Below are 14,162 nucleotides of genomic sequence, written 5' to 3'. Positions count from 1 at the left end.
TTATTTCATTTCTTTACACAGTCAGGTGTAAACATAATGAGCAGGGCAAACAAAATGCCGCTATTGTACTGCAGTGTCAAAAATGCGAAATTCAACAATTGTGCAAATACTCCAAACAAATACACAAGCGTATGCCCTAAAACCACAAAAACAAGTACAAACAAAAACATTGCAATTTCGCTACACATTGAAATAGAATAAAATTATTCCTATATATTTATAGGCCAGTCATTTAGAACACATTACGCCAATTTACGCGGAAGACCTCTCCAAGGTTTTGTGCATGACACGATATTAATAAGATGTGATGTGACACGTGACCAAAGTTTGTCGACAGATTAACAAAATGTATAACTACTAAGTACTATGTGACGGTACCATTGCTAAAAATCGAAACAAAAGCAACAAGCAGTGGCAGACACGCTCAGCACAGATGCAGCAGAGGCAGATAGTGTGCGCAGTTGTGCAGCTTTACGGTGCACCATGAGACTTACCTTTGGGTCCAGGGCCTTAAAGCTCGAGTCTTCTTCGTCCACCTCGAAGTACAGCTCGGATGCGGTCACGGACAGCGTGCCTTTGACCACCAGCGCCGGGGCGATCAAGTGGACACTGGTGCTCAGGTTTACCGGGCCTAGACACGGGCGAGAGGGACCGATAAAGCGAGGAGAGCCATAGGCCTAAAGTTCATTTCTTTATTATTTTTAAAATCCTATTTAGACGTATGGAGTCCACATATTTATTATGATTGTATTTTACTTGAACTCTCAAGATATTGTCCTGTTATTCCATAGACCATTTCGAAAGGCCTAAATAACCTTCAAGATAAATACAAAGTGTAAGTTTGAATATTTAAAAATATCAATGCGCAACAGGCCCATGACCAAGACGGCGACATAAATGCTATTCTTCACGTTAAATTGGTGTGTGTTTTATTTGTTGGCCATTTCACGCATTATGCTAACAAGACTTTGCTTCATGTTTGCTAAAGTTAAGCGCGAGCCGTTTGCTTCGCCAGGGCAGCTACAAACGTGCATTGCGTCAGTGCGTATCGATCTGGCTCGTGCTTTAATCTCGTATCAATCTTAATTTATGCCGATATGGCAATAGGCACCGTGCATTGCATTTGGAGATGCACGCTTTGCTCGGCTTTGATTTCCCCCAGCGCCCTGACGCACGCACGCACGGCTGGAAATAAACATCCGCGTGGTTACAATAACAAGTTTCGCTGTAGAGACAGTCGGTGCGCTACATAGGAGCATCGCCTTTTACACGAGACAGCGGTGCGTTTAGGGCCATTGTCATCGTGCGCTGCTTTATGAGCTCTGAGCCTCATTATGCGGCTCAGCCCTCAGATGCCTGTCACCGGACACAAACGCCGAGGCGCGCACACTGCAATCCGATTAACGCTCCATGATATTCCATTAGCATCTGCAGCAAACACGCACTGCACTCGGAGCTCTCCACTCTGACACACACACATCCAAATGTACTGTTTGTTTGTTAGCTTGTTAAGGCAGGAAGCGGCTGATTTAGACACAAATCCTTGCACTAAAAAAAATCACATTAATTATTTCTATTTAGCCTCTGTATTTTTATTTACTGTATATTTTTGGGGGGTTAGTAAATCTTTACGTTTTACACACATTGATTTAAATTATTCACACCGGCAAACATTTCTAGAAACTCTACTGATGAATGCATTGCCTAAAGGATTGTTCAGAAGTTTGTTTTTTTAGTAAGTTATATTTTACACACTTCAGGTTTGTTTACATTAAAGCTTCACATTTGTGCAGCCAACACACTGCTTTACAACCACAAAATACACACCATTTTAATCTATTGGGTGTTTGCATCTGAGCAGGTCGTTTGGCAAATGTTTTCAAGTTCTTCAGCATCTCAAGATGCTTAAGCCAAACAGACCATCTAATTTCTGCACAAGCTGAGAGTGACTGTTTATGCCATTGTGCTTGAGATTGACTCAACAGACACTTTCTAGTGATCCAGGGGTTTGCAGAACACCGCTCTCCCTCAGGACACACACGTACAGTGTATGGCTTGAATCTTCCGGAAACCATCATTATGTTTCCTTTGCAAAGCTTTAGTATTCTGGATCACAAAACAGGACAATGGAACTCATCTAATATATCTAATGTTCCTGTAATTTAATTTCTCAACACATGTAAATAAACCACTCAATATCCATAAAATTTGAAAGACTGGTCTGAATGTGAATCGATAGTAGAGCTTGAGAGTAGTGTGCAGTGCATGGAAACAGTACATAGGACTTTCTTATGTTTTGAACTAGAGCTTGAAAGTTAAGACATCTCCCTAAACAGCTTGACAGTAACAGGCTGAAGAGTAAATGATGCTATATGATACATTTGCCTTCTTGGTTGGATTTGATAATAACTACTACAGGCAATTAAGGATATGTAAAGCATTTGTAAAGCATTGGTGAATACTTAACTCATTATTCATAAAACGTTTGCAAAGGGTTTATAAGCACCCATAGACATGTGTGTTGCTGTGCACCATGTGTCAAGCCATGAATGCTTACGTGTTAGGAAAATAAAAACAGTCAATGTCTGATTGTTTTGCTTATAAATGAATAACATCGGCTCGGCAATGCTTTTCAAACTTTTTAAAGCAAAGTATTCACCAATGGTTTTGAGTATTAGTAATTGTTACCCATTACTTACATTTTGTCATAGTGACGAGCGTTCCTGGATTGCGACTTTCCTGACTAAACCCCCTGTGGTTTCCCCAAGAGCTCACATACTGGAACACAGTAAACCCGAGTTGTACCTGTGACATTGTCCAGCTCCTTGTCGTCCAGCGAGGACAGAGTGTCCTCGTCCCCGTCCAGCAGAGCCTCACTCTCGTAGTTCTGGTTCCCCAGGGCCTGGCTGCGGATGGACTGCTGACTCTTCAGAACGTCCTCCTCCGACGCTGAAAGGAGAACACACACACAACATCATTACTGCTGAGAGCTCGCAATTTCTACAGTCTGGTTTAACACTGAAATTCATTGCAAATTATTGAATTTTTAATATGTCCTGCTGTTTAAAATATATGAACAAAGTAACATTTTATAGTTATTGTCAAATGTATTGTGCCATAAGTCGTAGCACTTAATTTAAAAACATTGTGAACAGACTCAAGAGCATCATGAAGCATGAGATGGCATTAGCATGGCAGACGGTTGGCTACAGCACGGCTGTGGTCAAAATATTTTCCCTCCACTTTCTTGAATGACTCACAGCTTAAACAAGAGTGGTATGAATAGAATGCTCCAGTAGCACACTTAAAAACAGACATTGCATATTTGTGAATGCCGCAGATGCACAAGGGCCAAATTATTTACACATAAACAGATGACATTATTCTGTTTACACCAAGACCGTTCGTTACATTTTCCAATGACTTGACGCCATTTATTGAAGCTGCATGCACTGTGCCTTTGAGCTACACCGAACAATTACATGCTTATGCCTTTCCAAATGATGTCCGGGCCCTGACAATATGACCGAACCTTTTTGAACATAAGTTGAGGTCGTGAGCGGATTATTTATGAAACATCCTAATCTGCAAACATTTACAGACCCGTCGACTCCGAGCAGTCCTGAAGCTGTCGTCGTTATACAAAGCTGTGCATTCTCATCTCTCAAATGCGTTTTTTTTTTTCTTCTTCTTCCCACCGCCGCACTTCACCTGAGGGAAGATCATTTGCACTTCCTCAGCATGCCCGGCCCGCGTCATGTGGCCCCGGCTGGAGGCTTTGAAAGTGCCAGCAGACCGGGGCTAAAAAATCTCTTGTCATGGAAAATATGCGGCTCGCTGATATTTAGAATGGTCTTCCTGTAATTAAGCCTCCCTGGAGGATTCTTTAGTTAGCAGCGGTGAAATTACTACCAGCTCCCCTAATACGTACCACATGCCATCGTGTTCACACCGCCGGACTGGACAGGGGGACTTATCGGATGAGCCCCCAAAACGGCGCGGGATTTTCACCAAAGTGTCGCTATGTAAACATGCTACAATACGCTCCCAACTCGCCGACGGACTTTTGAAAAGCTATAGTGCTCGCTGTCCCGGAGTGCGAGTTATTGATAGCGCTACGGCGGCGTAAAGGTAACAGAAGTAACACCACTCCTCAGCACAGGGAAAATAAAGAACTTTTTTTTTTTTTTCTCCTGACAAGATTTATGTCACTAATTGTGGGCCATACGTAAAAGAAATGTGCTGGTAAGTGACAGGCTGGGTGCCCGCTTCTCACTCAAGGCTCCTCAAAGTCCATATTGTTTATTTTTGATTCTTTTAAATTGGCAATTCAGCGGGGAGTTCGCGGTGGAAGCGTGTGAGAGAGAAACCAGGCTCTCATATCAAATCTGAGTTTCAAATAGAAGGATGGGCTTGGCTTCGTGGGATACTGACGTTTGGAATTGTAACTAAACTTGTAAAGCATTTTTCATTTTTTTTACATAATCCACCTAACTTTAATTAACATGAACAAGACACAAACAGTATTAGCTGAGATCTCACGGATCTCGACTGCATTAGCTCCAAAATGCTAACACTACACAATAAAAAGGGATCGAAAGGATTAGATTAGACAAACAAGTCTAGGTAATATAGGGTTCAAAAAGCTCTACATTATAAACTTAACTTAATGCTGAAACTATTACTCCAACAAGAAACACCAGAGGCTGACTTTGTACGTCCCCATCCCCCACCATAGTATTTTGCCGCCATATTGAAAAAAGATCACAAAAAGAGACAAGTAAAACCTACTCCAACTGCATTTTCATTTGTTATATTGAAAAGAGGGCTGCACACGATATTGTCAAATTGCCGTTATCGCAATATTAGGTGATGCAGTATTTACATCGCACTGATGTATGGGATTTCACTGAAGTCTTCTGTCTGACTAAGATTTTTGGGTCATGGGCTTTATTAGACAGGACAGTGCTCATGTACATGGCAGCGACTTTAACCACTCAACTACAGGTTGCACCTTCCCGTCTGAGAGATACACAGTGCTGACATTAAACTTCCATTTTTGCCTTGATTTGGTTGTGATTTAGCTTTTTTGTTGTCTTGTTTTAAATTTGATGAAAAAACAAACTCAAGCTGAGACCTGGTAATGTTGAAATGGCTACAAAATACAGACAGTTATTGAATCTCACATGTTTTTTTTCTTTTTCATATTGCGGAGCTTAAGTTGAAAACATAAATCTGCCTCCACAGCTGCAATTAACCTTTAAATTTAAAGTTAGACCGCGAGGTGCGAACAATCAACATAAAACAGGCGTGCGACATTAAGCAAAGAAAGGACCAGGGGGAGAGTTCATCACTCATCACACAGTGTGCACAGACCTGAGCAGAAGTCCTGCAAGTTCAACTTTTTCCGAGAGCCCATTTCCCCCGGCGAGGGCTTCAACTACCTGCTTATACTACTGGAGGCGTGCACGGTCGCGGCAATTAAATTGTCAAAATTAACAGATTTGTTTTTAACGGGAGCCGGGCCAGGGGCGCAGTCATGAGGCGAGTATTGATTAGCCCAACAGAGACATTAGTCTTCGGGTATTTACTCTGCCACCTATGGTACACGGGCCCCGGACCAGACCGAATCAATCCACCTCAAAAACATGCCTCTGCGCGGCTGTAAATACTGAGGGAAGCACGCGGAGCTGCTGGCACCGAACACGACATCCTCCAGAGGAATCAGGCGGGCACTGTGAGGAGGATAAACAGTGTGTACGACTAACTTATCTGACTGGGAAAGTACATCATAAACATGAGTGATAATCTGTTGGACTTAATTATGAATTTAGAGCACGTACATGGTCAGCAGTAGATTTAGACGACTATCATTTTGTAATGGTACAGATTTTGTGTCTTGATTGTAAACATAGATCACATACTGTCAGTCAATGTAGTTATGAACTTTAACACATGATTTTATGCACTTTTGTAACTACTAGGGCTGGGTACTGCTTTCTATACCAGTACTTTAACGATACTTTGTTTTTCGATACCTGAACAGTATTTTTTTCCGATACCTATACTAAAACATTTTTTATCTATAAACAGAAAACATAGCAATGATGTGTATAAGATCTGCAAATTTGCAATATCGGGTTCATCTCCAATAGCAAGAAATGTGTGAAAAATGGGGAATCATTTGGGGAAAAATGGGGGAAATTGTAGCAAAAATGTTGGCAAAAATAAGGAAAAATGGTGGAAATTTTTTGGGGGGAAAATTGGGGGGTAAATGTTGGGGGGTTGGGAAAATATTAGTAATAAAAAATGAATGAAACATGAATGAAAAAAAATTGGGAAAACTAGAAAAAATTGGGGCAAAAAAAGAAAAAAAAATGGGAAAAAATTGGGGGAAATGCAGTAAAACAGAGAAAAAATGCAAAAATGGGGGGAAAAAATAGGGAGAAAATATGGGCATAAAAGGGGGAGGAGCTCATTATCTGAGCTGAAACAACCAGGTTAAAACAGCATCAAAACTTGGAACTAAGGACCATACCTGCTTTCGAAACTTAAACTTTTTTTTTTAAACAAAACTTCCTTTATAGCCACTGCCACAAACGGGTACAGCCGCTCTACCCCAAGGCCAGTTGTGACTAAATGAATCTCACCATCTTAGAGTGACTCGTGTGAAAAATAATGAACGAATATTATTGAGAATTACAATACAACAAAAAAGGCAATATTTTATTTATAAATGAATACAATTTGGTCAAGCATTCAATTAATTTCCTTTGTCCGACCTTTCACAACAGAATGATACTAAAACGCTATTGGAAGATATGATAAAAAGTATTAAAGTCTGTGGTAGCTGGATATTCAGACGCCCCTGCACTAAACATCTTCTCGGTGAGTACGGGAGGGTGTCCCCGCCTCCGTCTGATGAATATAATTACAGCCAGATCTGACCTTTGCGCCGCTCCGAAGCCCAGCCCTGCATTCTCATCTTGAGCTGCACTTCCGCAACAAATGTAGGGTCGACTAAAACAAGACGAAAGGTTACATCAGCAAACGTATGCCGTCAGCCCTCACTGTCACGCCGTGGTTTTAATGATATATTCACAGACTTTAGTCCAGCGCTTAGACCTTCTCTCTCGCGCTCTCTAGGGGTACCGCAACTGACTGCTGGCTGCTTTTAACCACATTTGACTTTGAAAATAAAGGTAAAAAAAAACCCTGTTCGCTCAATGATGAATATATGCAACATGAGAGATGGTTTGAATGCAAGGGAACCCAAGAAAATGTGGCTATGTCGTATTCCCAGTGCATTTTAACTCAACTAACTCAACTAAATCGGATCTATAATCATTTTAAAGTGGTCAAGTCATGCACAGTTGAGACTCAAAGATGTCTATGTAAAGAAAAGGCAGGCAAAAGAGGATATAACACATGATAAAGCAGTGAAAACAAGCATTCACTTCCAGGTAACGGCATCTAAAGCAAATCCATGGCACAGTGATGAACACACCTTAAGCATAGCATGGATTCTGGGCTTGAGTAATATGGAGGACAGTTTCGTGTTCCCTCTACGGCGCAACAAAATCCAGATATTACAGGATCGCTTTGACCAAGTGAACAGGATTTCTCAAAAGTGTGTAAAGTAAGCAAAATACTGCTCTTGGCATGGTAAAAAGCAGAAAGAAAATAACGTATGTCCCCTAAGGTTCCTATTATCTGGTAGTCTTAAAATAGCCAAAAATGAAAGGATTATGATATTAGTTACCAAACTTCTTGCCACCGGTGATTGACTGTTATACTTAGCTTTAGCACCAATCAAAACAAAGTAACAGTAGTATTAAGAAAGTCGTCTTATCATGAAAGCAATACATCTCCACTCCACTGTAACATTGCCCACAAAATGACATCTATTTCAATACTGTGGGAAGAAAAAGAGCAACAAAATCCCAGCGCGCGCGGAGCACCTGTGGGAACCTTCGCAAAAGCAGCCGGTGCAAAGTGACTCGTAGCATGCCTTAAACGCATTTAGCGCAGTTAGGAGAAAGCCATGACAGAGCCTAAGTGCTGTCTGTTCTCTGTCATGAGCGGGGCTGAAGAGAAAACAAGCAGGCCGACTTTTGAATTAAGATGGAAGCCCGGTCAGACGCGGAGCCGTGCAGCAGCTGGACCCCAACCTTAAGTCTCCAGATGCCATTATCGGGCCGGCCACGAGTCTCAGAGGGATCCCATATTGCTTTTAGATCTGCCTCTTATTGACTCCTGTCCCACCTGCTATTTAAAGCTCCTATATAATTGGTTTTCAGACCTTTTCTAAAATCTTTTCTATTATGTTATGTAGTAATGCGCTAAAATAATGAGAAAAAATTGTTATATTAACCTGGAGCATGTTCTGCAAGCACTACTGAAAACGTTTTTTCAATCAGCAATAAACAAGCTTTCAAGTTTTGCTAATTGCATGCTAGAAAATGCGCAAAAACAATGGATTTCAATGGACTCCACAAGGGAAACGTGACTCCTATAGCGCGTGTGGACTTTATTGAAAATCTGCACCTGACTTTACGGAGAAGTGTGAGAAACCAACGCAGCAAAGTGGGCCATTGATTTGAGTAGTTACAGAGTGAAAGGCAAAGGATCAATGTGGCGGCGGCTTTAGCGACAGGTCAGTGTTGTGGCTAAATGTAATAGATTATTGGGAGACTTTTCCCCCCGAACCGCATGTTTGATTTACTCTCCGTCTTAAAGCAGCAAAATGTCACAGTGTTCTTTAGCAGGAGTACTCCACTGGATTTGTGGTTTTAGTATGATCAATCTCACCCTAAGGGATATACACCATTTATTACTGCAAGTTAAAGCAATGTATCCCATTTAGGCTTCATAATAATTCATGGACTGCAGGGATAATATGTGCAATACATATTATATAATGTAATCTATGCCACTGTGTCTAAATGAATATGATATCTAGGCACTAACACTCGGACTTGGGACAGGCATGTTCCCTTTTTGTAGCAAGTAGATCAGAGAGTCCCTTAAGTCCACTGAAAACTGGTTTTAGCCATCGGATCTAGCAACCCAAAGATACAGTAGGCCATGGTTATGAAATATTTTGAACTATTCCTACATCCCCTGCTAAAATATTTCTTATAAAAGGTATGGGAAAGAGCAACACTTAAGGCAAATGTGTGTTTCCTCCTTAACCGAATACATTTTTTCTCCAGTTCGGCATTACCCAATTTTAAAACGTTTCTTGAATGGAGAGATTACAGCCTGTAGGCCAGTATAACGCCTCATTTGAAAGCTAAGGCTGCAAATGTACATTGTTGTTGCGTTGTCATATTTTTGACGGCTTTTTTGTAACTTTTTTTGTTGTGTTTTCATCCTTGTTCACGTCTCATTTTTGTTGCTATTTTGACGCTTTTTCCAAGAAACATAGATTTGGGTAAAGCCAGAAGACTGGGCAGGAATGATTTCTAACTGGACTAATTACAAAGTGGTTTATTCCTGGATATATATATTACCTGTGTATAAATCTGGTATTTATTTTCATATACTTGTGAATCTTCTCTTTCCCTGTTTTGGGTTTGACTTGTATCTGCAAACCATTTCATTGGCTCATGGCAGCATTGCATTTTTATTTTACTGTATTTTCATTGAATTTAAAGGACTTGTTCGGCTTTATTGTAAAAAAAAAAAAAGTTCACACAACACCCCACCTTCCCTACGAGCAAGCAACAACCAAAACACAACATAATGCTGAGTACACATAAATAAGTGGTTGTGCAAACTACAAAAGAAAACGCTAATGCTATTTATATACATCCAAAACAAGCAGAAACAAAGGTCGGCTTATGACTTACCACATCTAACATCCACTGTAATGTAATGCACAAAACAAACAAAAAATTGAGTTCAGTACCGGCGTGTTTCTCCCCTAAGACAAGCGGGTTTGGGGAACGCCGCACTAACACCATTACCCCGCGTTTGCATAATGGAAGCCAGAGGGGTAAATTACCTGTGTGAAATTCACATACACTTTACTGTGTCGTGCCGTACCATAAATCTTTTTACTGCTACGGCAGGGCTAATTTTTATGGCCTTGTACTTGGTGTGGGGTGTGGAGGGGGGCGGTTGAGGGGTGGTTGGGGGACTGACCGTGTTCGGCGGCGGCTTTGAGCGTCGCCTCTGAGTGCGTGGATCCGAGCGGGTTCCTGGTGAAGCGCCGTCTCCTCCTCAAGTCGTCCTCCCAGTAGTCCAGGCGCCAGAACTCCCGCGGCCGGCTGCAGCGAGACAAGAGGTAACAGCACATGTGTTAGCAATTACCAGCCAGCGTGCTAGCATAGCGGGCCCGGCATTAGCGCAAGGTCCGAGCTAAGGCGCACATAAAGACAGCTTTGTGGGCTTTTTTCGTCTGACTTTTTTTTTTTTTTTTTACTCCCTGTGAAATTGGACTTTGAAAAACATTCACTTAAACACAAGCAGAGATCCGACCATCTAACTATCTCCTCGTCAGGGTCAACACTTGTTTTGGGGTGATATTCCCCAGGACTATCCCATTACACGATTGGAAATAATGACAATAGCAAGGAAAGTAGAGCTGTCATGGATGGGTCATCTTTAGCTTGATACGATGTTGAAACAAAATTAAATGGTTTTCATCAAGAGACGCTGTAGAAAATGGCATTATATTACTTAAAGGGACCATACAGAGTTTAAAAATGCTAAAATGATGTATTTTCCTCCCCCTTCATGTTCCAGCCATGTCCTAATGTGTAGAATGAGCCCAGACCTGTTCACCACAACTGCCTCTAAAATCCTGCACTGTCACTCAAAAAGTTGTTACTTCGGGTCCAAAGTGCCGGCATGCACGAGCTTAAAGAGGGGCGATTATGCTTTTTTCAATCACAAAGCACCAGTCTATAGCACACTACAATGATGATGAAACCTACTGTTGGTCTGTAACTGCAGTAAATTAGAATAACTGCCTTGTATAAAATTGCTCTCTCAAAATGGCTGTAGCGAATGTCTTTAAGAACCTCGACACGCCCCCTCCACACACTGTCTGTGGCATCAGTGGGGAGGGGGTTCTGCTGAGGAGCAGTGGTTGGTTACTTGGCTGGTGACGAAAGCTCGGAGGCGTCTCCGGGAGGTGGGGGCGTTCCTAGGAGGACTCAGGCAAACCTATCCCTAAAATGGCTGCCATCAGAGTTTTTACAGATTACTCAAAAATACGTGAATGTGCCAAGGCAACACTTCAGGCATGTTTTTAATGAGGGAATGACATAATAACATGATGTAAAGCTTGAAAAAGTCGATTTTGCACAATACCCCCTTTAATATAGAACTTGCAGTTACACGTATGACCTGAGGTGGCAGTAGTGAGTCTAAAAGACCAACTTGCATCGTTTATTGTAGACAGAGTGAGGAAACATTACAAACATGCTGACAAATAGTACTTAAAGCAACACCGCGTAACATTTTACCCAATAAATAATATTGAAATACAAGCATTTACCTCATAAATGTACAAACAAAAACATGACTGTAACTTTACAAGGAGTGAGTACGTCCCCAGCTCGTCTCCATGGAGATGAGACTAAAGTCAGTAGAATTTGAGAATTAAACAGGTTAGGTTCTCATATAAATCCATTCTTTGATTACCCACTGCAGTAATAGCATTTTCTGTGTCGAGCTGGTCATTAGGAGCATGTTTTGTGTTGAGGCAACAGTATAGTCCAAAATGTTACGCAGTGTGCCTTTAAATTAGGTATATATTCATATTCATAAGCTTCCTCTACGTCTCCTTTCTGTACAAAATGAGTCATACCAAACAGTTTGTTTTATGTGATATGGTCAGGGAATCCCCAACTTTTCACACCACATATTCAATTAGAAAAGATGCAGCTTTCAGGGTCCTACTCAAAATAAAGAACAGAACTAAACCCAAACCTAAACACTCATTCCACGAGACGAGGTACTAGATTGGATTTGACGAGATTTGATAGTTTGTAATAATAAAGATGAAATATGTCCTTTTACTGAACAGTTTAACAGAATGCAAATCTATTTGAAAGTGCAAACTAATATATAATGTACCTTCAAGCCGTTTACAAAGAGTATATTGGATGCAGCGCAGTGAAAAAAAAGTGTGATCTTGTGGCACGAGTTCTTGGCCAATGCCTATGTTGTATTATCAACTATTTGGTCCAAACAGTCCATGTCCAAGAGCATATGATACAGGTCTATGAACAATATAGATTATTATAAATCATTTTCATCTTGGTTGCGTTCAAACGGGACAACAAAAATGTGAATAAAACCGAGTCTAAACTAAACAAAGACGATGAACTGCAGAGAAGAGATTGAGAAAATCCAAAGAAACCACAGACTGTCATAGTCATCCACAGCATGAAAAAGGTGAAAAAAAGTTACATTTGCGTGACTGACTTTGACTCCCCCTGACATTTCAGCTGGTTAACTATACTCAAGTCTGTCTAAAAAGCCTTATGTCTCGCTTGCCAGAGCCTAACCTTTTGCCCCGCGCTCTGCAGCCGGCCCCATTGTAAAGGTGCACCGATGGAATGGACTTCTGAGGCGCGTGCTTCCATTCGGGCCTCATTTCGAGCCCAGCAGGACGCCTCTTGTCAGGAGTGCGGACTGCTGGGAGAGGGAGGACCCCGTTACAAGCGCAGGGGAGGGGGGGCGGGTGCATAGCATTACCACAATATTAATCAACGTCTACGCTCACCACTTTTCTTTTGCCATTTGCATCTGCCTTCTCCACAGCAGGTCACTAAATCACAAACCTTTAATGAGCGGCTCGTGTTGTAGAGCACTGCCAATTGTCAAGTTGTAACTGATATAATTAAAACATTCTTGTATAATTTATGTAAAATATTCATTAGTTCAATACTCAAAGGCACATCACACGTTTTTGTGGGCCTATTTGTCTATATAATATATTAAATTCTGACATGTTTTACAGTTGCATGACTGTAATGCTGACTGAAACCCTATATTGCCTTCTCGAATAATGCTTAAAAAAGATGGGCAGACACCTGTTGAATAGCGTGATTATTCATATTCAACACGTTAAACAGAAAAAGGCTTTGTTTTTGAAATATGAAGACAAAATTCTTAACTACCACAGATGAATGAACTACTCGATACTGCAAGACGTTGATCCACTGGCTCGAAATGGCTTTGTGTTAATATTAATGATTATATTAACATTCGCGAGTGGCAACACTGAATAAACTTTCAGACTTTCAAAGCACCAGTAACAAATGAAATGTTTATCGAGAGGTGGCTGAGGTTTACTCCGAAGGCTCTAGAATACTTTATGTGAGGGACTTCGGAGCGGCTATGGCCTGGGGCTCCTCACAAATCTTTAGCCCAAACACCAACGATCACACGGGGACCTTTAAAAGGGAAGAGCGGCTTTAGCACCGGGAAGTAAACACAACTGCAGAGTGGTGACTTTTGAACTGCTCTTGGCCAAACAGCATCGTTCGTTGGACAAACTGAACCAGAGACGTATGGTGTGCAGTATTAATTATTAAGAAAAGTAAGGCTTTTTTTAAAGGAATAGGCCACCGTTTTTACATACTAAAATATGTTCTTACCTCACTTTAGACGTGTTAATATATCCCCGTCTGGTCTTTGTCCGTGCGCTCTGTCACGCAAACGGAGCACATACGCAGCCTCTCCCACATGTCACATAGCTCCGAAAAAGCTCACGATAGAAGCTACCAAGCTCTTCCACGTGTTCCCTATTTAAATAAAGTTACGTGAAGTGTTTTCATGCGAAGTATATTTACACAGAAATGTAACATGTCGATTTTATAAGCAAATAAAAAGGGGGACTATATTGTGAGGCGTAATGATACGAGGAGCAAAACGTCCGCGCAGTAACTCCTAAAGGTTATTGACGGAAGTGAGCGGGGGAAGTCTTTAGGAGTTACTGCGCGGACGTTTTACTCCTCGTATCATTACGCCTCACAATATAGTCCCCCTTTTTATTTGCTTATAAAATCGACATGTTACATTTCTGTGTAAATATACTTCGCATGAAAACACTTCACGTAACTTTATTTAAATAGGGAACACGTGGAAGAGCTTGGTAGCTTCTATCGTGAGCTTTTTCGGAGCTATGTGACATGTGGGAG

At 41.3% G+C, this 14,162-nt stretch overlaps 1 protein-coding gene across 15 annotated transcripts in view; it reads right to left on the bottom strand.

The window, feature by feature from the left end:
* The window catches only part of lrba (LPS-responsive vesicle trafficking, beach and anchor containing), a 462,623-nt gene that overhangs the window by 326,092 nt on the left and 122,369 nt on the right, over window positions 1-14,162 (bottom strand). For 8 of the 15 annotated variants that reach the window (XM_079552680.1, XM_079552675.1, XM_079552684.1 and 5 more), the window contains exons 37-40: window positions 10,150-10,274; window positions 9,855-9,869; window positions 2,806-2,949; window positions 495-631 (exon numbers count right to left, since the gene is read on the bottom strand). In XM_079552680.1, coding sequence (XP_079408806.1) covers window positions 495-631; window positions 2,806-2,949; window positions 9,855-9,869; window positions 10,150-10,274 — 421 coding nt within the window. The remainder of the gene's footprint in view (window positions 1-494; window positions 632-2,805; window positions 2,950-9,854; window positions 9,870-10,149; window positions 10,275-14,162) is intronic. The other 7 variants (XM_079552685.1, XM_079552688.1, XM_079552677.1 and 4 more) reach the window with 1 other exon arrangement.

The sequence above is a fragment of the Gobius niger genome, assembly GCF_951799975.1.
Source record: "Gobius niger genome assembly, chromosome: 3".
NCBI classification, from domain to species: domain Eukaryota; kingdom Metazoa; phylum Chordata; class Actinopteri; order Gobiiformes; family Gobiidae; genus Gobius; species Gobius niger.
This window is presented reverse-complemented; position numbering and strand designations above follow the sequence as displayed.